The following is a 22,382-nucleotide window of genomic DNA, read 5'->3' on the forward strand; positions in this document are numbered from 1 at the left end:
GAAGCCAAGAAAAAATGGTTTTGATCAGCTTGTTTTGATGTTTCACGCAAAGCAACAATTCCACTAACACTAATCTATAATGACAATCTATATTGAGTAAGATTTCGACACATTAGCTATCATTAATTTATAAATGTCTGTTTGCAATTTTTGGCTGATTTTACTTCTTTCGTGCCTTTCCCTTCTTTTTTTTTTTTCATATCGAATTTTCCTTTATACAAATATATTTACCTTTTAAGTTAAGAGGTTGTTTGCGTACCAATTTATTTTATTGATCTTACAGCTTTGTATAAGATGATTTAAATACTAATATTTCAAAATCAATTCTAGTACACAGTCACATAAAATGGTGCAACTAATCAAAAGAGGGGGAAAGGATGCACGAGAGGCTAAATGGTTAGTCCTGGGTGCAGCTTCCATTTCATGGATTTCTGATCACTTACAACAAAAGCTGGGTCTATAATTGACATCACGGTTGGGGTTGATGATCGTGATTCATGCAAAATGCTGAAAAATCACTTTAATAACTCAAATAGGTCTTTTTAACCTAAGCCTTAGCCTACAAGATCATGGATTCTCACATTTTCATATGTGTTCTTTGCATTTTTCCAATCAATATAAAGACCGATGAGAAACGACCTAGGTAGAATCCAATTTCCATGAAACCAAACAAGGAAATTCATTAAAAAAAAAAAACTTTCCCAATCATATTGCAGAGAATGGGCTGTCATATGTCAAGCACATGATAAGTAAGTAAAGTAATGTGTATTGAGAATCTAGAGTGCGTGAGGCAGTCATTTTTCTCCCCTCTGCACATTGCAACACAGATTTGAATGTTGAAAGGGTAGCTTTTAACCAGTTGCTTGTTGTGTTGTTGGTATGCATATTTCTATATAGATTTGGGTCCCCCCACCACACTCTCCATTGCAGAGGCTTTGCCAGTGTTGACAGCATCTATGAAAATCGGGAAGACAAACCCAAATCTAAAACAGGGTTGAGTGAAGACCTTCTTTCTTTCTCTCTCATTTCATGCTATCACAAAATAAAACCTTATTTTTTCCTGCCCCTCTCACGTGCACCATATCCTTCTGACTTTCTCTCTATAGATAACATAACATAAGATTACCCCCAATGCCCCCTCCCTAACTTTGTTTAACCTCTTGGATATAAATAAATCTACCTTTCAAAAAACAAAAAAAACACCTTCATTTTAACCTCTATGTAGAGCTGGGAGGTTCATGCTAGAAAGTGGTTTAGTCTTTAGAGAAACTAGAATTGCAAGTTATATTGTTTGGAGGTGTAGATTGGGCTTCAGCAGAGAAATGACTCTTGAAACCCTTTCTTCCAACGACCTCTTGAACTTCGTTATCTATGATACCATATCTGCAACTCCATACAGCGGCAATGACTCTTTCATGACTACTTTCTCAATGGAAGAACAATCTACTAGTACTGCTTTGAATTGCTTTCCAATGGTGACTCCTCCACAATGTTGCCGCTCAACAGCAACGGAAGCTGTGGAGCGGAGGCCGAATTTGGCAGTTCAAGGGAGGAAAAAGAGAAGGAGAAAGCCAAGGTTATGCAAGAACAAAGAAGAGGCCGAGACTCAAAGAATGACTCACATTGCTGTTGAGCGAAACAGGCGAAAGCAAATGAATGAGCATCTAGCTGTTTTACGCTCCCTCATGCCTGAGTCTTATGTCCAAAGGGTTTGTCTTCCCCATCCTTTCTCTTTTTATCTTCCTCTCCTCAAATGAGTCATTACTTCAATTCTATATTGGGATGCGCTAATAATTACGATTAACTGTCTAACAAAAGAGTGGGGTTTAGTTTATAGTATATATTGGATTTGGAATTAAATGTTGTATCTATATTATTCTGGGTTGTTTAAACTTAAGTTCATAGCTTTAGAATTTTATAAGTATAACCATATTTTATTCATCAATTAACGAGTTCTTTACTTTTAGAGAAATCCTTCAAAGTTTAACTAATTGATATACTTAAGCGAAATGCAATTCTGATGTGATTCAGTACAGTTCTGAAAAGCTGGACTGATTGAGGGTCTAAAGTTCAATAATAGTTCCGACTTGAAAAAAGGTTGGCATAATGTTGCGGCAAAATTGTATCAGACAGGTAAAAAAGTTCAGCTAGAATTGGCAAATATTAAAAGAAATCTATTATTGCCTTTTGCTTTTCTTTGGATTATTCTTTTGTTTGCTAGTCATGCAAAAGCTGAATTAATAGAAGAAAAAGCTGTTCCTCTAAATTATCGAAATAGTAATAAAAAGGATATATCAAAATAGCTTTTTCATTTGCTATATTATTATTTAAATAGAAATTCAGCAGAACCATGATTGAAAACTCATGGTTAATCTCATTTGCTGTTTGAATATATATATCTACATTTTTATCCCAAATCAAAGCAAGTTTTAAGATAAATTTATGATTTTTGCATGTGTAGGGTGATCAAGCATCCATAGTTGGTGGTGCCATAGAGTTTGTGAAGGAGCTTGAGCACCTTCTGCAGACCCTTGAAGCTGAAAAGTTTAGGGTACTGCAACAAGTAACACCAGCTGCTGCTGCCAATGAAGAAACCACCAACACCAACTCCAAAATGCTATCATCACCACCATTTGCACAATTTCTTATGCAGCCTCAGTACACCTGGTCTCAGATCCCTAACAAATATACATCAAAAACTAAGGCATCAATAGCCGATATTGAGGTGACATTGATTGAAACTCATGCTAATCTTCGAATTCTTTTGCGAAAAGGTCCCACTCAGCTTTCCAAACTTGTTGCTGGTTTTCAATCACTTTTCCTTTCCATCCTCCACCTCAATGTCACAACCCTGGATCCATTTGTTCTCTACTCTATCAGTGCCAAGGTAATATTATAACAATCCAATTTTGCGTATAAATATATAAATTGCACTCCATAAGAAACTGAAAAAGTAATATACTAAGATGAGTCAATGAAAATTTTGAGTTCATTAATTTTAGAAAAAGAAAAGATTAATTTATATTTATGTTTTCATAGAATAGTAGAAAACAATGATGGATGGGGTAGTGTTTCTTCGGACATTCTACGACTATTAAGAGATGGTCGTCTTCAATTATTGTCATATGGGGGAGTGGGCATATACCGTCTTTTGCTCTCGTATACTTATGTTTTTCTCCTTGAAAAGGAAAAAAACGTCATTTTCCATTATTTTAGACGACCTTTGTTTAGTTATTTCTTTTTTCTCTCTATAATTCAAGAAAACCATAGGATTTTTGGGCTAAAATTTGAAACATTCTGAATGCAGGTTGACGAAGGATGCCAGCTCAGTTCCGTAGATGACATAGCAAGGGCAGTTCACCACATGATCAGAATAATTGAGCAAGATGCCACTGCCTTATGTTGATCTATTCATATCACCAATATGCCACCCACTTTTTTTTTTTTTTTTGTGTTTCTGGATTTCTTCCTTTTTACTGTTCTTGTATGTATGTAGCTTGAATCAATGAAAAAATAGTGTGTTATGAGTTTCTCCTAGGCTTGACTTTTCAGGTCGGTATGTAATATATACAAACTTTAATACTACGTATTGTTTTTTCTTAAAATGCCAATGAGATCGTTGTTTAGGTCTCATGCATGCATCGGCATATCATATGAGTAGCTTCACCCCAATTACTTGCATGATTTTTCACTAAAATCTTAAAGATATTAGTTACTAAACGTGAATATGACATTGATTCATTGGTTTATAGCTGTGTATCTCTATTTTAAGAATCTCAGTACATAACTTAATTATTACACTACTAAAGATTAAGAAGTTATGTTACTATCCATATAAATCGATATTTCACTAAAAGCCATATGTTGAACAGTAAATAAAAAACTGTCAAACCCTCCTTTTCATTATTTTGGGTTTACATACATGTAAGAAAATCCAAGAAGGTACAAGCAGGTGATTGGCAGGTTTGTAATGAAACTCATGTCTCTCTTTCTCTAATAATAGAGGAGACAAATTTTGGCATCAGCGGGTTTAGATGATCAAGAAAATTGGAAAGTTGACATTGCAGAAGTTGGTGCTAGGACCGGGACGGGTATTGGAAAAAGTGATTTGGTTTTTTTCTAGTTTTTACAAGCTTGATGGGTCATATAGAGGGTTTTCTATTTTTTTTTTTAATTTTGATTCTAATTTTATTTTGGGGATTCGATCATTATATCTCTCTCATTTCAGCCTTCATTTTTGTTTCTTTATGTAAGCATGAAGCTGTACCTTAATTAAGACTTATGTCTTCTTGTGTAAATCAGACAGTGACGTTGGATCAGTCTTTACCCTCTCTTTTTTTTTTTTTTTTAAGAAGGAAAGATAAAAAAAAGAAATGTATAAATATTCTTCGAACTATGTATTTTGCCTGATTTCAGTTTTCTATTATAATTCCATTTTTTAATTTTCAATTTGTGTACTTTCAAGTTTAAATCCATTCCATCAATTTATTTTTTCTTAAAAATGTAATGTAATGTAATGATATGGTATATTGGTATATACATTTATATAATTAGATAAATATTATATATTTTTCCTTTTTTCTTTTTCTTTTTTAATAAGAAAAATGTTTTAGTGTACGTAAATTTTATGGTATATGTACATGGCACCATATGTTTTTTAAAAAATAAGTTACATCCAATTATTTAATAGAATTAAAAAAATTGGTCTTAACACACTCAAAATACACATTTCGAAAATCAAAGAAATTAGGAACAATTAAATTATAGTGAATCGACGTAGTATAGAAACTTCATAATAAATTCAAATTCTCATACTAAAATTTTTAACCTACAAATACATCACCATAAATTCAGGTTAATTAATAGGCTTAATTCAATTATATTGTTTTATTTATTTATTTATTAAGGTATTTAAATTTTTTAATCGAATCATGTGCTGAAAATGTAATTTTATAACCATTATACGTCTTTATCATTATCTCGATAACAAATCGTTCAATCAATTCAGAGTTGTACGTGATATTTTTAATAATATAATTTTTAAAATAAAATAATTATTTAATATTATATTTTCTCTCTCCTCCATCTTCATCTTCTTCCTTTTTTCCATCATCATCACCTCCTTCTCATTTTTATTCACGACAATAAAAAAAAAAAAGAAAGTTTTAGGTAAATAAAAAATGGAAAAATATAAAAAATATAAAAATTATGGAAGAATAAGGAAGTGGAAAATCCTAGATTTAATGGAAAACAAAAGGAGAAAGAAAAAGGAATGTAAAAAAAATATTTGTTGGGGAAGCGTAGAAGTGAAAAAGAAACAAAGGAAAAAGAACGTGAAAATAAAAACATGGGTGGTTTGAAGACGAAGAGCGGTGAAAAGAGAGGAAGAATATAAAAATAAATTAATTGTAATATATATTTAATATATATTTTTAATTTCATGTAAATGATTATGTAGATTAAAAAAGACACGTGGTGACTTTTTATTGGTTGAATTGGACTTTTTATTGAAAATAATGGCAAGGGCCATGGTTATAAAATTATAGTTTAAGTACATTATTTGACCGAAAAATAGTGGGTCTTTTATTTAAATAATATAAAAAATAAATACTTTTTGATATTATTTACGAAATTAGACAAATTAAACAATAAAAAACGGTGTCACTTACCAATCGATGACACCAGCCTCACCTGTCACCAATCATTACACTAATGATTAGTTGTTTAGAAAAAAAAATTTTGTGTCTTCTGATCAGCGACATCGGTATGTATTATGTTAAAATATACACCTCAAAAGTACAAATACAGGTCGAAAAAAAATTAATGTTGTCACTAATGTGTCAGATGGCACTAGAATAAATTGATAAATAATTTCCTTTTTTAACATTTAAAAATAAAATAAAAATATAAAAAATATAAATCAGCAGAACCTGTGACTAATAATCGGTCACGTCGATGATAGACTGTCAAGCCGATGCCGCCACACTCGTGATTGGTCAATCACAGGTTCTGCTAATTTTTTACTTTTCCTGTTTTTTTTCTTAAAATGTTGTTATATTAAATATTTATTATATAATTATATATATATACATTGCAGTATAAAAAAGAGTGGGTTTGATCCCCCAACCCCCACATTGTCGACTAAAAAAAATAAGCAAGGAAGCTCCTCTCTAGCTACAATGAGAGAAAAAAGGTCCCCACCACAAACAAACTTAAGTAAGGTTAAATTTTTTAAATATTAAATTTGAAAAAATATATTTTTATTTTAGATTTGTAATATTATTTTTTTTGAATTATCATTATTATTAGTTTAGATTTGTGTTAAAATTTTATTTATTGATATATTATTAGATAAGATTAATATTAAGGTATGTTAACTTTGAAAATTATATTTTGAAGCAATATTTTAAAATTATGATTGGTAATCAAATCAATTAGATAATTGACACAAAAGATTTCGTTGTTAATCCAAAAATAATTCAATAAAATTAATAGATATTTAAAAATTATAAAAAATATTTATCAGTTGAATTGATTCAATCACTGATTTTTGGCTTTTTACCAGTTCCAATCAATTTGCTTAAAAATCGATTCAATCTCTTTGTCTGGACCACTATACCAGTCAATTCTTGTTCAAATCGGTCGGTCTGGTCCAATTCCAACAACATTATGTTGAAGTGCAATGGCTTCACTAATTTCACTATACATGCTGTTAGAATTAAGTGACCCAAATTCTTATTTAAATAAAATACGATGGAAAATAAAATAAAAGTAAAATCCATATAGAACTAGACTTCTTTTATTTTATTTTAGAATAAGGTTTTAAACCTTATTAAACTCCATCTATTTTATATTGATTAGATAAGGTGTTTCAATCCTACTAGAATATGGCTTTGCAAGCCTATAAATAGACATAGTCTATTCCTCTTGTATTTGAGTAAAAATTTTTCGACATAGTGAATTTTCTTCTCCTCTGCCGTGGTTTTTTTTCGAAAGGGTTTCCACGTAAAATTTATGTGTTCTTTATTTTTATTTATTTTATTCTATTTTATTTTTCACAAATTGGTATCGAGCTTAGGGTTATTCATCTCGATCACGGTAATGGCGTCTTTGAAGTATGAAATTCATTGTTGGATCGCAACACCGATTTGCGTTGTGGCAAATTAAGATGCAAGCGTTCTTGCAGATGGATCTAGAGGATGCCTGCTAGGGATAGATAAGATGCCTTCGACATTAATGAGATGAAGAGAAGAAGCGTAAGGATCGAAAGGCATTAACACAATTACATCGCATTTGTCCAACGAAATTTTGCAGGATGTGATGAAAGAGAAAAGCGCCATTGCATTATGGAAGAGGCTAGAACAAATATGTATGTCGAAAACTCTAACAAGGAAGTTGCATATGAAGCGGCGTCTTTATGCTCATCGTTTGGAGGAAGGTGCGTCGTACACGAACACTTAATGGTGTTTAAAGAAATTCTCTCAAACTTGGAGGCCATGGAGGTTCAATATGATAAGGAAGATCTAGGGTTGATTCTACTTTGTTCGTTGCCCGTCTTATTCAACCTTTAGAGACACGATTTTATATAGCCATGAGTCTCTCACGGTTGATGAGGTTTATGATTCTTTAACCTCGTATGATAAGATGAAGCATCTTGTGGTTAAACCCAACTCTCGGGAGAGGGTCTCATTGTTCGTGGGAGACAAGACCGGAATGTTGATGATGATCGTGGTAGAACACAGGCGGAATCCTCGTGGTAAATCTAAGGGTAGATCGAAATCTTCAAGCAGAGGTAAAACTTGCAACTTCGCAAGAAGAAAGGGCACATTAAATCTGAGTGCTATAAGCTACAAAATAAGATTAAAAGGAGGCTGCGAATCAAAAGGGAAACAGACCGAAAATTCGGTGAAGGCGATGTTGTAGAAGACTACAACGATGGTGAACTTCTAGTTGCTTCATCAATGATTCTAAAGTAAGCGAGAGTGGATACTTGATTCAGTGCACCTTCCACATGAGTCCCAATCGGGATTGGTTTACAACTTATGAAACGATGTCTGAAGGTGTTGTTTTGATGGGAAATAATGCTTCATGTAAAATCGCGGTGTTGGAACAATTAAAGTTAAGATGTTTGATGGAGTTGTCGAACACTTAGTGACATGCGGCATGTTCGAATTGAAAAGAAATTTAATTTCGTTGAGTACTCTTGATTCAAAATGGTACAGATACACAATTTGAAAGTGGGGTTTTAAAGATTTCAAAGGGTCCTTGTTGTGATGAAAGGGCAAAGAAAGATTGCCAAGTTATATGTTTCTGAGGTTCTATCATTCTTGGTGATGCATTGTCGCTTCCTCTTCCTTGTCGGATGATGATATTACTAAACTTTGGCATATGCGCCTAGGGCATATGAGTGAGAATGGCATGGCGAATTAAGCAAAGAGGACTTCTTAATGGGCAAGGAATTTGCAAACCGAATTTCGTGAGCACTTGTGTTTTGGGAAGCAAAGAGAGTTCGATTCACTAGAGGAATCCATAACACGAAGGAAGCGTTGGAGTATATCCATTACGATCCGTGGGGCCGTCCGAGTGCCTTCGAGAGGTGGAGCTAATTATATGCTAACCTTTATTGATGATTTTTCCGAAAAGTTTGGGCGTTCTTCACAAGCGAAAGCGATGTGTTTTCCACATTTAAGTCTTGGAAAATTATGATTGAAAAGCAGACGGAAAAGCAGATAAAATACCTCCGCATGCAGACAATGGCTTAGAGTTACATTACGATGAGTTTAATAGATTGTGCAAGTCGGAAGGATCATGAGACACTTGACGATTCGTCATACTCCACAAACAAAAGCGGCGTTGCGAGCGAATGAACGAGCGATCATGGAGAAGGTTCGATGTATGTTGTCAAATGCCAACTTACGAAGTCATTTTGGGCGAAGCGACCTCATCTTGCATGTTTTTGATCAACCGATCTCCATCCGTTGCCATTGAGAAAAAGACTCCACAAGAGGTATGGTCCGTAATCCCGCTAATTATTACGATTTAAAGATTTTTGGGTGTCTGCGTATGCTCATGTTGATAATGGAAAATTGGAACCGAGATCCATTAAATGCGTTTTCTTGGTTATAAAGTGGTGTAAAAGGCTATAAGTTATGGTGTCTGAAAATAGAAAAGTTGTGATTAGCAGAGATGTTGTTTTTGATGAAACTGCTATGCTACCTAACTTATCTCTTAAAGACTCTTCCAATAAAGAAAACCAAAAGCAGGTGGAGCATCAGATTAATACAGAATCAACTCCTCAAGCCCGTACAAAAATTGAGAATAGAGTTGCTTCTTCACCGCAATACTCTATCGCCAAAAACAGGACAAGAAGAGAAATTAAACCTCCAAAGAAGTATGCCGAGGTTGATCTAGTTGCTTATGCTTTAAATGTGGCTGAAGATATAGATGCGAATCAAGAGCCATTTAATTATTCGAGGCGATTTTGTGAAGACTCGAAAAGTGGATGTTTGCTATGCAAGAGGAGATGGAATCACTCCACAAAAAGCAGAACATGGGATCTTGTAAAACTTCCTAAAGGTAAAAAGGCATTCGTTGTAAATGGGTGTTTAAAAAGAAAGAAGGGACTCGAGGAGTTGAAGAACCCGGATATAAAGCAAGGCTTGTTGCAAAGGGTTACTGATCAAATTCGAGTGGACTTCACAGATGTGTTCTCTCCGGTTGTTAAGCATAGTTCGATTCGAGCTTTGCTTGGTATTGTTGCCATGCATGATTTGGAGCTTGAGCGGTTAGATGTAAAAGCGCATTTTGCATGGAGAACTTGAGGAAGATATTTACATGCAACAACCGAGAGGTTTTATAGTCTCGAAAAAGAGGACTATGTTTGCTTCTGAAAAAGTCCCTTTACGGTTTGAAACGATCACCAAGACAATGGTACAAGAGGTTTGATTCCTTTATGACTTCTCATGATTTCAAAAAAGTAGTTTTGACAGTTGTGTCTACTTTAAGAAAAACAGTGATGGTTCTTTGTGTATCTACTTCTTTATGTTGATGACATGTTGATAGCGACAAAAGATAAAGAGAGATAAGAAAGGTTAAAGCCCAACTAAGTGAAGAATTTGAGATGAAAGATTTAGGACCAGCAAAGAAGATACTTGGTATGGAGATTCTCGAGATAGAAAAGCAAGTAAATTGTACCTAAGTCGGAAGGGTACATTGAGAAAGTTCTTTGCGGAGTTCAATATGCAGAGTGCTAAGCTGTTAGTACTCCTTTAGCGACCCATTTCGGACTTTCATCGGCCTTATCTCCTCAATCGATAATGAGATTGAGTACATGTCACATGTTCCATACTCTAGTGCGTAGGATCTCTCATGTATGCTATGGTTTGTTCACGTCCAGATTTATCATATGCAATCGGTCAGGTTAGCGATACATGGCGAATCTCGTAAAGAACAACGGAAAGCGATTCGGTGGATTTTAAGATACTTACGAGGCACTACTAATGTTTGCTTACAGTTTGGAAGAACTAAAGATGGAGTTATAGGGTATGTTGATGCTGATTTTCTTTGGAGACCTTGATAGAAGAAGATCTCTCACGAGTTACGTCTTTACAATCGGAGGTTGTGCAATTAGTTGGAAAGCCACTTTGCAAACTACATCGCTTTGTCTACCACTGAAGTTGAGTACATGGCGATTCTTGAGGCTTGTAAAGAAGCTATTTGGTTGAAGGACTATTTAGTGAACTCAATGAAGACCTTCAAATCAGCACGAGATTTTGTGACGGTCAGTGCCATCTTTCTTACAAAAGATCAAATGTTTCATGAGAGAACAAAACACATTGATATTCGGTATCATTTTGTTCGTGATATTATTGCTCGTGGTGATATTGTTGTGAGCAAAATTAGCACTCATGAAAATCTTGCAGATATGATGACTAAGTCACTTCCTATAACCAAGTTTGAGCATTGCTTAGACTTGGTTGGTGTTCATTGTTGAAGTTAAACCCTTAAGGGGTTTTTGGAAGAGGTGAAGAACTTGTTTATTGAAAGTTCGCGATGAAGAACTTGTTCATTGAGAATTTGTGTCAAGGTGGAGATTGTTAGAATTAAGTGACCCAAATTCTTATTTAAATAAAATACGATGGAAAATAAAATAAAAGTAAAATCCATATAGAACTAGACTTCTTTTATTTTATTTTAGAATAAGGTTTTAAACCTTATTAAACTCCATCTATTTTATATTGATTAGGATAAGGTGTTTCAATCCTACTAGAATATGGCTTTGCAAGCCTATAAATAGACATAGTCTATTCCTCTTGTATTTGAGTAAAATTTTTCGACATAGTGAATTTTCTTCTCCTCTGCCTGTGGTTTTTTTCCGAAAGGGTTTCCACGTAAAATTTATGTGTTCTTTATTTTATTTATTTTATTCTATTTTATTTTTCACACATGCTTTATATATAAAGCAAATAATTTTTAGTAGATCAAAATGTATTGGAAATTATCCCTTGTCAATAAAATTCTTAAATTATTTAAACGTGATTAGTAAAATAACATATAATTTATTTTAAAATATAAAATATATGTGCTAAAATTAAAATTCTATTATTATTGCATAAAATAACTTTTTAATCTTAAATCAAGATGGAAAATGTTTGAAAAGTCATAGGTGAATAGATTTGAATGTAATTGTTTGACCTACATAATTACTTAAATTTAGACGTGTTCATGGGTTGGGTTATCCACTTAAGCCTAAAGGCCCGTTCGAAATATGAGAGGATTTGGTCAAAATTATTAAGCTCGAAAAATAAACTTGGGCAGAAAAAAATATGCATGTTTAAAATATGGGTTGAACTCGGGGCTTGGGCAAAATTTTAAGCTCATTTTTTGGGTCAAACTAAATGTAACATCCCTAACCCGTATCCAATGCCGAAACAGGGTTACAGAGCATTACTGGACTTACAATCGAACAAACGTACATTTCATGTTTGTCGCACATTTAAATCAAAAACCATTCATAATCAATCATATAGTCCCTAATACGAGCCCTCGAGGCCCAAAATAGACATTAAAAATAGTTCAGGACTAAACCGAGTACTCAAGGAATTTTTCGAAAAACATTAAATTTTTTTCAAAGTGCAGGGGACACACGCCTGTGTGGCCAAGCCGTGTGTCTCAGGCTGTATGGGCATTTGAAATGGGGACACACAGCCGTGTCCCAACCCGTGTCCGTACCCGTGTGACTCACTAACTTGGGTCACGCGGCCAAACCACACGCCTGTGTGCCAGGCCGTGTACCTTTCGAAATAACCTCACACGCCCGTGTGCCAGGCCGTGTGCTAGGCTGTGTAAAAGCTGGATGGTATATTGACTTGTGTCACATGGTCAAGACACACGCCCGTGTGCTAAACCGTGTGAAGCTACTGACTTGTTTTCTTTAGAAATTACAGGGGACACCCGGCTGAGACACACGCCTGCATCTTTGCCCGTGTGGACAAAAATAGGTCATTTTCCAAGCAATATTTCTCACCCAAATAGGTACCAACCTAAACACAACAATTTGCATATGACTATAACACAAATAGGCATTCAAAACCAACTCACATTAAGCTTATAACATGTTATAACATCACATACAACCATGATACTCATAGGCACCTCAATTGGCCACATAATTACATACCAACAATGTCTCCAAACTTACCTACATGTTCAAACACATATGCATCATTGTACCTAAAACTTAACATGTATATCACTTATCAAACTCAACTATTTGGTACCGAAGATACCAATTCACAACTAGCACACTCACATTATAAACATATACCAATATGATAAGGCCATTTACACATATATACATAATAAAATATACCCAAATACAAGCCAAACCAAATTACTAAAACATAATCAAACATATAGGCTATCATTAGCCAAAATGACCTATTCATGCCATTAAACCCAAAATTAAAAGCCAAAAGTACAAAAATAGTTTATTGATAGTATGATGAGGTCTTCGACAACTTCCAACCTGAGCGAGCTTCCGAAAAACTATAAAATACTGAAAATAACACAGAGTAAGCAATTAAGCTTAGTAAGTTCGTATAACTAAAAATATAACTTACCATTTGTAATGACCCAAATTCCCGGGCACCGGAAAAACGAGTCTTAGGGCCTCCGTCTTAGGAAATTAAGTCCGTAAATATTTATTAAAAATATTTATGAGGATAATTATGAGTTAAATTAGAGTTTAATTAAGTGAATTTAATTTAATTAAGAGTGACTAAGTAAAAGGACCAAATTGAATAAAGTGTGAAAGTTGAATTATAGATTAAAAGAAAATAAAAAGGACCAAAATAGCAATTATGCCATTTGTCCTAAGTGAGGCGGCATAAACATAAAAATCTGAGATTTTTATGTGTTAAAATATATATTAAATTATTATTATTAAAAGTAAAGTAAATAAAAAGGAAATAAAAGAAAAAGAAAGATAGAAAAGAACAGAGAAGCTCACGAAACAGAGAAAGAAAGGAAAGGAAGAAAAAAAAAGGGAAAAATTGGAGATTTGAAGCTTGAAAGTTAAATTGGTAAGTTAATTAAGCCCTTTCCTTTCTAATTTTGGTATTTTTGAAGCTTTAGAGAAAGATTTTCTTGAATTCATGAGAAAATATTGAAAATTAATGAAGGTTTGATTAGGGTTTATGTTGAAGAAATGATGAAATTAGGGATTAATTTGATAAAATTTTGAATTTGAATTGAATTAGGGACTTAATTGTAAAACAAGCCATAAGTTTTGAGTTTTAGGAATTAAATTGAAAGAAATTCGGAATTATAGAAAAATGATGAAAATTTGATAGTTATATGAATATTTTGATGGAAATTGAATAGAAATAAGGTGTGAATTGGTGTTATAAACTTGGTTATTAGCATTTTACATCAAAATAGTTTTGGGAAGTAGCAATGGTCTGACTTTAAAAATTCACTAAAAATTGTAGGAATTGAATTAGAGGATGAATAAGATATGAAATTAAAGCTTATTAGGTATAGTTTCTTATAGTGGAAACAGTGTAAGCAATGAATTTATGAATCAAGAGATATTTGAAATTTTGTAAGACTGGTTCAGGGTGATTTCGAGACACTCTATTTTGACTTTGGAAAACCATTAAAAATTGTAAAAAATTTATTATGGAGTATAATTTATATGTGTGAACTCCTTAATGAATCTAGTTTTAAAAGAAATAAATAAGAACCTTATTCGAGTTCTGTACAATGAGATAGTTGATTTTTAGTAGAGAGAGGTCAGAACTGTCAAATGGAATAATAGGGGAGTATTTAATGAATAAACTGTACTAATTGGCTAGACCAAAAATTCTGAAAGTTTTATGGTGAGAAGATATATGAGTCTAGTTTGAAGAAAAATTTACGGATATTAATTTGGAGTTTCTTATCTCAAGATATAAATAATTTAGTAACAATGACTCAAACAGACAGCTTAATGGTGAAATTATATATCTAAAAAAAAATGGTCAAATTTGCATGTTTATACTCATGAATTAAATTGGATTGTATTATATTAATTAATTATAATTATGCTAATTTTCGTAGCAAACAAAGGGATCGAGGCATCCAATACAAAGGGGAAAGAGAAAGTAGTCGAGGAATAGCTCGAGGAAAATCGGTTTGTATTATCATAATTCATAGTATTTATTATTGCATATTTAATTGTAATATATATATATATATATATATGAATGTGCGTGAAAATGACTTGAATGTGAATTGTTGATTAGTTGCGATTACATTGAGAAATATAAGAGAATTGATTGAAATGTGAAAATGTTTCGAAAATGGAAATATGATCGAACCCTATTAACTAGTCGGGCTTAGTGGATATAATTGGCATGCCATAGGATTGGAAGTGTTCAGGGATTCTTCGACCTCGAGTCGATGAGGCACTAGGTGTGCCATAGATTTACTTCGGATAGTTTCGATGAGGCTTTGGTAGCCACATTGCTTCGGCTTGGCCGATGAGGTACTTGGTGTGCCATAGATCTGATTTACTTCGAACTATCCGATGAGGCGTTGGTCGCCACTCTGGTGTGTTTGGTTGGATCCGCGTATCCACCTTGGTCCGAGTCAGGTTAATAGGGCCTATAAGTGAAATGAGCAAAAATTATCTGAATCTGATTATCTGAATTATCGAATGAAAGGTGAAAGAAAATGATGATACGAAATGTGAAAAGAAATTGTGTTGTGAAGTTGAAAGCATGAACTTTATGTTTATGAATTATGTATACATGAAAGTGTTATGAATTAAGTGTTTACATGTTGGTGAAAATTTTATAATCATTTGAATGACATTAATATGACATGAATTGGCATATTTAATTGACTACTTGTGCATTTATGTTTTGAACTTGATTTGATGTTATGAATTGAATTATGATAATACCACTGAGTATTTTAATACTCAGCGTCTGATTGTTTTCCTCGTATGCGAGTTAGGTAAAATAGAGTCCGGTTCTGCATTCAAAATTATCTCCGACTCCAACTCATTTTGTGGTAAAAATCTTATCTTTTGGTAATGTGGCATGTACTAGGTTTTAGGTGGTCATTTGTATATATTTAATGTTTTGAATGTAAAATATGGTGTATAAACTTTAAGGAGTTTGACGTATAAAGGGACGATTCCTAAGTTTATGAAATGAATGGTATATAGTTACATGTTATGTGGAAGTGAATTGGATTGGTTTGTATAATTGTGTTTAGTGTTTCAGGGAGGCCTGTAGAGTTAGGATTCGAATCCTAACCCCACGAAAGGTTCATATTAGGTCCGCAGAACCTCGATAAGGGTAATTAACCTTATTTTGAGTATAATTTTGTGGTTATTTTCGATTTGTAATAATAAAGTTTGTCTGTTTTCGGTAATGCCCTATAACCCTATTCTGGGGACGGTTTGGGGTTAGAGGGTGTTACACCATTCAACTACAATTTAGGTAAGTAAAATTGTAACACCCTTAACCCGTATCCGTCGCCGAAATAGGGATTTGGATATTACCAAAATTTACAGATCATTTAACAAAAATTTCGCTTCACATAACATTCATACCTGAAATCAATCAAATTTAATCATAGTATCTCTTATGTGAGCCATCGAAGCCCAAAATATATATATCGGGATTTAACCGAGAACTCAGAAATTTTTTTTCAAAAATATTTAAATTTTTTTTTTCAATACTGTAAGGGGTCACAGGTTGTGTGGCTAGGTCGTGTGGTTTACACAATATTCAGGAAGTTATATTCATCAATTCACAAAATAAATAAATCCACAGCATTATTTATACATATCATCTCTAGCTTAATAAAATTTTAACTTTTCCGAGTTCCTTTATTTTCATATGTGTTTCTTTACTTTCCACACTTATTCTTTATGTATAACACACCGGTTATAAGCATACCATGCCATCATACCCACAAGCTAGTTCGTTTGGACATAACTCTTTTCAATTAATCACATGATAAGTCATTTGATAAAATATTGCATAACTTAAAACTTGCCACTCTCTCATGAGCATAAGTACATTTTCATTTAAGCGCTTACCCTCTCAACACATCATACAAAAATAAAGATTTTACCATTTAACCAATAGCTTGGCACTTGTCTAAGCATCAACAGCAACACTTGTTAGCATACTTGAACATATTCATATAAATTCAACATAGATAAACTTATTTTCTCATCATATCACACTTGAGTTTATTGCTCGTCTCAACATACATAATTTCCCTTGTAACAACATATTAAAGATAATTACGTTTTTACATATCATTATACATATCATTCTTTTGTTGTTTCTTTATAAACATTTATCATTCATTTCATTATATTAATATTTCACGTACCATTATTTCCATATATTTCGGTATATACCGGTAATAATTCATTTCAAACTCATATTATTTCATATTAGAACTTTACCCCTTGAATCATTTAAATATCAATGGGTACACTTATTTTAGATCAATATCAATAATAACCATAAGTCTACCAATACTAATTTCATATCTCACTTACCAATCTTTGTCAAATTAGAGAACGTCTTACGGAATTGAGTCATTCGTGATCTGAAGCCCGAAGTTTAGCTAAAGCACATAAGTGCTAAACGGAAGCCCGAAGTTTAGCTGAAGCACATAAGTGCAAAACAGAAGGCAAGGTGTTGAAGCATGAAGTGCTAAGCGAAGCCGAAGGTTGATGAAGCATGAAGTGCTAAGCGGAAGCTTAGAAGGCTAATCAAGCTCACCAGAGTGAATGAAACCCAAAAGGGTTAACTGAAACTCATATGAGTTAACGGAAGCTCGTAAGAGCTAAACGGAAAGCAAACACGAGAATTCATAACAAATGCTGAATCTCGATTTACTTGGGTAATTTACCGTCAATTCATCTTTTTCACTGAAAGATTGTACTCATTTCCTGCATTCCATTCCTCCGAAATTCTCAGTTTAAGTTCATAACTTTTGTACATAATTTACTTATTTTCAACAATTAACATACATAAATATTAATCACCATTCATAAAATAATATTGAAATTTAATAATATTAACAAATGGTCACTAAATTTAGTTATATAAACTCACAAGTTCAATTTTTGTATTATAGCGATAATCATAATTTCATAATAAATATTCCAAATAAAACATTATATCGTTTCTAATTCAACACTTATCGATTATAACCGGGCATGTGATCAATTTATACACGAGTCATTCATATATTTTTTGTATATTTTCCTCCTCCTCCTCTCCATCCACATCCTTAGTATAAACAACACACTTGTAGGTAACATTATCCATAATTTTGACTATCTACTTATGTGAATATTCAAGCTGTCCATCTGTGTCATAGTCACTAAATTATTTTTATCTTGAGCTACAGAAGTCCAAATTAAGAGCCATAAATTTTCCCAGAAACTAGATTCACCTATCTTCTTACCATAAAATTTTCATAATTTTTTGTTGGGCCAATTAATACAGTTTATTCATTGAAGTCTCCCCTGTTCTGCTGTCTGACAGTTCCGACCCTTCTTCACTAAAAATTAATTATCTCCTCGTACAAGATTCAAATGATGTTCCCGTTTGTTTATATTGAAAATAGAATCATTAAAGATTCTAAAAATATTAATTTAAGCGCATAATTATTTTTATCCAATTTTTTATGATTTTACAAAGTCAGAACAGGGGAACCCGAAATCATTCGGACCTTGTCTCACAAAAGTTATTGTATCTCATAATTTAAAATTCCATTGCTTACATAATTTCTTTTATAAGAAACTAGACTCAATAAGCTTTAATTTCATATTTTATTCATCCTCTAATTCTATTTATACAATTTTTGGTGATTTTTCAAAGTTAGACTACTGCTGCTGTCCAAAACAGTTTTAGTGCAAAATGTTGATTTCCATTTTGTCCCAAATTTCACAATTCATACAATTCAGTCTTTGCTCAATTAACCCCTCAATTAAGATAATTTTCTCAATTAATACTTTTCATAAACATTATAAGTTATTTCATAACTATTGAAATTCATAATTTCCACATAAAACTCTAACTTTTACAATTAGGTCCTCACTTTCTATTCAATTCTTACAATAAAATCAACATATAAACAATTTAAACCTCTAATTCCATGCCAAATCATCATATACTTCCAGAACATATGTATAGAAACTTTCAATTTCTTTCATAGAATCAAAAACTAATGATTTCAACAAGTGGACCTAGTTGTAAAAGTCACAAAAACACAAAAATTTCAAGAAATAATCAAGAATTGAACTTAATTGGAGTAAAAATATGAAAACCAGCTTAATAGAACTCCTCCATGGCGTTTTTCTGATGAGAATGCAGAAAAATAAAGAGAAATCTAGATAATTCCACTTTAGTCCTAGCTTTATTAAGTAAATTTTACAATTTTCCAATTTTACCCTTAATTCTCCTTATTTTATTGCTGATTTCATGCCCTTTCCGTCCAGCCCAAATAGACCTTGGGTCTATTTTCCTTTTAAACCCTCTTTCTTTTATCAATTAAGCTATTTAATCATTTCTCACAATTTTACATTTGATACAATTTAGTCCTTTTTGTTCAATTAACTATCAAAACTTTAAAATTTCTTGACGAAACTTTAATACTAACATATTAACACTCCATATAAAAATATTTATGGCTCGATTTAAAATTCTCGAGGTCTCGATACCTCGTTTTCGATTCTAATTATTTTAATATTTATTTTTTTTAGTACACTATTCACTATTTCAAAATTTTTCCTAACTTTACATTTAATTTATACTCACTAAATTAATAATATTTCCTACTCATTTGTAGGATTTAGTGATCTCGAATCACTGTTCCGACACCACTAAAAATTAGGCTGTTACAAAAATCAAGGCATAATACAACTCAATTTGGCCCAAAAGCCTAACACATATTTATCAACAAAGTTAGCCATGTATTCATATAAAAACCGAGAATTATGTATAAGTTCAATAACTAATTAGATTGCATATACATGTGACATTTATACCATATATCCATGTATCATATATAAACCATTTCCTTGTAATTCATGTCAATACCTGTACTAGTTCATATCGAACTCATATAAAATCATAACAAAAACTATGCCCGTTGAACCCCTTAGGATATCGTTAGATACGCGGGTATATGCTCATACAAGCTATAAATGGAAAGCTCCTACAAGCTTAATAACAGTAAGCTTATACGAGTTGAGTATTGGTAACCCTAATGACATGTCGTTTGTATCCCACAAATTCCTAAGGTTCAAACGGGGCTCGGTATTCTTCGTACGGCGTCGATTATGCACTTGATAATTATATATAGTCATTATACAATCCACCTACATATATTTCAATTAAAGCATATAAGTATGCAATTTAATTACACGAACTTACTTCAAACTCGCACGGAGAAAAACGTTCGTTTATTTCAATACTTTGTCTTTTCCCCGATCTAAATTCGTATGTTGCTTTTATTGATCTATATAATCAAATTTAACTAATTTAAACCTCATTCTATTCAATTCAATCCAAAAATCATGTTTTAAAAAATTACCATTTTGCCCCTATACTTTTAACTTCTTTACAATTTAGTCCTTAGGCTCATAAAATGAAATTCATGCAATTTCACCCCTATCCAAGCCTAGTCAAATTTAATACATGCTTATAACAGCCCATACATCTCACAATTTCACACATTTAGCACACAATTAGCACATTTCTCAATTTAACCCTTAATTGACAGTTTCAACAAAAATTACTTAACAAAAGTTGTTTAACTCACAACAAAGATTCATTTTCTTCCATTAAACTTCGCAAACAACTAAAATGAATTCATGGTAAAACCCTATACATTCAATAATTTTGCAAATTAGCCCCCGAATTAGCTAGGTTAAGCTACAACGATCCCGAAAACATAAAAATCATCAAAAACATGACAAAATTTACTTACATGCAAGGGATTTTCTTTTCCAAATTTTTTAAGCTCCCAAGGTCTCTCTTTGCTGTAAAATTCTATAACACTCTCTAACCCTTATCTGTCGTTGGAACAGCATTACGAAGCATTATCAGACTTAACAGAACAAATACGAACAATCACATAATAATTTATCATACACATCATAATTTAATCATAATGTCCCTTTATTGAGCCCTCGAGGCTCAAGTCATGTGTTGGAAACAAATCGGGACTTAACCGAAAGTCTAGAAAATTTTTCATGAAATTTTAAAAAAAAATTCTACGTACAGGGCTCATACGCCGCCCGTGTGACTCTAAACACCCCCGTGCTTCAAGCTATGTCTGACCTTGTGTAATTCCCTGATTTACCTCACACGACCAAGTCACACGCCCATGTGCTAGGCCATGTGCCTCACACGGCTGAGACACACGCCTGTGTTTCTGCCCGCGTGGAAATACTTAAGCATTTTGTTTTAATTTTTTAAGATGCAGGGGACACACGGCCTAACCACACGCCCATGTGTAAGCCGTGTGTCTCACACGGTCTGGTCATGCGTTCGTGTGTCAGGCTGTGTGGACTTAAAATGAGCATTTTTCATTAAGTTGACCAACCCTGTGAATCTTGAACCTCAAGCAACACAAAACTAATCATTCATCCAATCTAAAATACATTCAAATACATTTAAAACATGTCAAATTAATCATTCTAAGTAACTAACCAATATACCCTTATAGGTATTTCACATATAATGTCCAAACAATTCAATTAAACATCATTTAAGCCATTTCTAAATTTATATCAAATTCAAACAAAACACATTACTTAATAACTTTAAACATGACACATATATTCATATATATATTCAATCCATTTCATATTATAACATCATTGCAATCGTTTTCCAAAAATGGCCTACATAAAATAACCTAGGTACATAACATTACTAAAAAGAAATGTACTTCACCACTTTAAGTTTGAGATCGGCTTTGGATTCTAATTCAACGATCTGACTTTAACCTAACCTGCACATGGAAACCAACCGTATGCTGAGTATAAACTCAGTGGTATTTCTGTAATCTGAATACTTATTAAACAAGAATTTACAATATTTATATATATAAACACACATAACAAAAATCATTCAAACAAATAATCAATTTCATAACACATCATTCATAACACTATCAATTCTTATCTCTTACTATTTCAATTTCATAATTGATATTCAAATAACTTTTCTCAATAGGATATACATATCATTTCGCTATATCAGTAATCATTTTATGAACCCATTGGTTCAAATATTTCAATTTCATAACTCAATTCAATATCCCAATCCAATTCATGTTCAAAATCATCCAATATCATTCATATTACCAAATCATTTATTTACCCCTATTAACAGGACTCAGACTTTGGCGGATACACGGATCCAACCAAAATACACCAGTATGGCACCCAGTGCCTCATCCGATAATTTGAAGTAATAGATTAACACCCAATGTCTCATCGACCATGCCGAAGTAAATTAGTACCCAGTACCTCATCGAATTTATCCGAAGAAATAGTTTGACACCTAGTGTCTCATCGATTCATGGTCGAAGTATCCTTAAACACTTCCAATCCTATGGCATGCCAACTATATCCGACTCAACCCGATACAGTTAATAGGGTTTCCAAATCATTTTTCCATTTCCAATCAATACACATTTCAATTCAAATAATCACATATATTCATAATTCAATTCAATTCAATTCAATACCACAATATCAATATTCACCTCAATTCCACTTACCATACATATTAAATAATAAAAACAACAATTAATAACTAGCTTCGGATTATAGAAATACAAAC

General features: G+C 32.7%; 1 protein-coding gene and 1 long non-coding RNA gene across 2 annotated transcripts; both read left to right on the forward strand.

The window, feature by feature from the left end:
- Positions 1–769: 769 nt before the first annotated feature.
- Positions 770–3,605, forward strand: LOC108478665 (transcription factor bHLH71-like). Its single transcript, XM_053023429.1, has 3 exons — positions 770–1,709; positions 2,462–2,887; positions 3,308–3,605. The coding sequence occupies exons 1-3, from the start codon at positions 1,239–1,241 to the stop codon at positions 3,404–3,406; spliced, it is 996 nt and encodes a 331-aa protein (XP_052879389.1). The 5' UTR covers positions 770–1,238; the 3' UTR covers positions 3,407–3,605.
- Positions 3,606–13,454: 9,849 nt separating this feature from the next.
- Positions 13,455–14,833, forward strand: LOC128285254 (uncharacterized). The gene is made up of 2 exons (XR_008275716.1): positions 13,455–13,583; positions 14,602–14,833. It is a non-coding gene; the product is annotated as an uncharacterized LOC128285254 (long non-coding RNA).
- Positions 14,834–22,382: the final 7,549 nt, after the last annotated feature.

The sequence above is a fragment of the Gossypium arboreum genome, chromosome 12 (assembly GCF_025698485.1).
Source record: "Gossypium arboreum isolate Shixiya-1 chromosome 12, ASM2569848v2, whole genome shotgun sequence".
Classification (NCBI taxonomy): Eukaryota; Viridiplantae; Streptophyta; class Magnoliopsida; order Malvales; family Malvaceae; genus Gossypium; species Gossypium arboreum.

What these genes read in the sequence shown, in the direction of transcription:
- LOC108478665 (XM_053023429.1), top strand. Translation starts at nt 1,239, where the DNA reads ATGCTAGAAAGTGGTTTAGTCTTTAGAGAAACTAGAATTGCAAGTTAT. An exon ending in CTGAGTCTTATGTCCAAAGG is followed by an intron (nt 1,710 to 2,461) that starts GTTTGTCTTCCC and finishes TTGCATGTGTAG; the next exon opens with GGTGATCAAGCATCCATAGT. An exon ending in TCTACTCTATCAGTGCCAAG is followed by an intron (nt 2,888 to 3,307) that starts GTAATATTATAA and finishes TTCTGAATGCAG; the next exon opens with GTTGACGAAGGATGCCAGCT.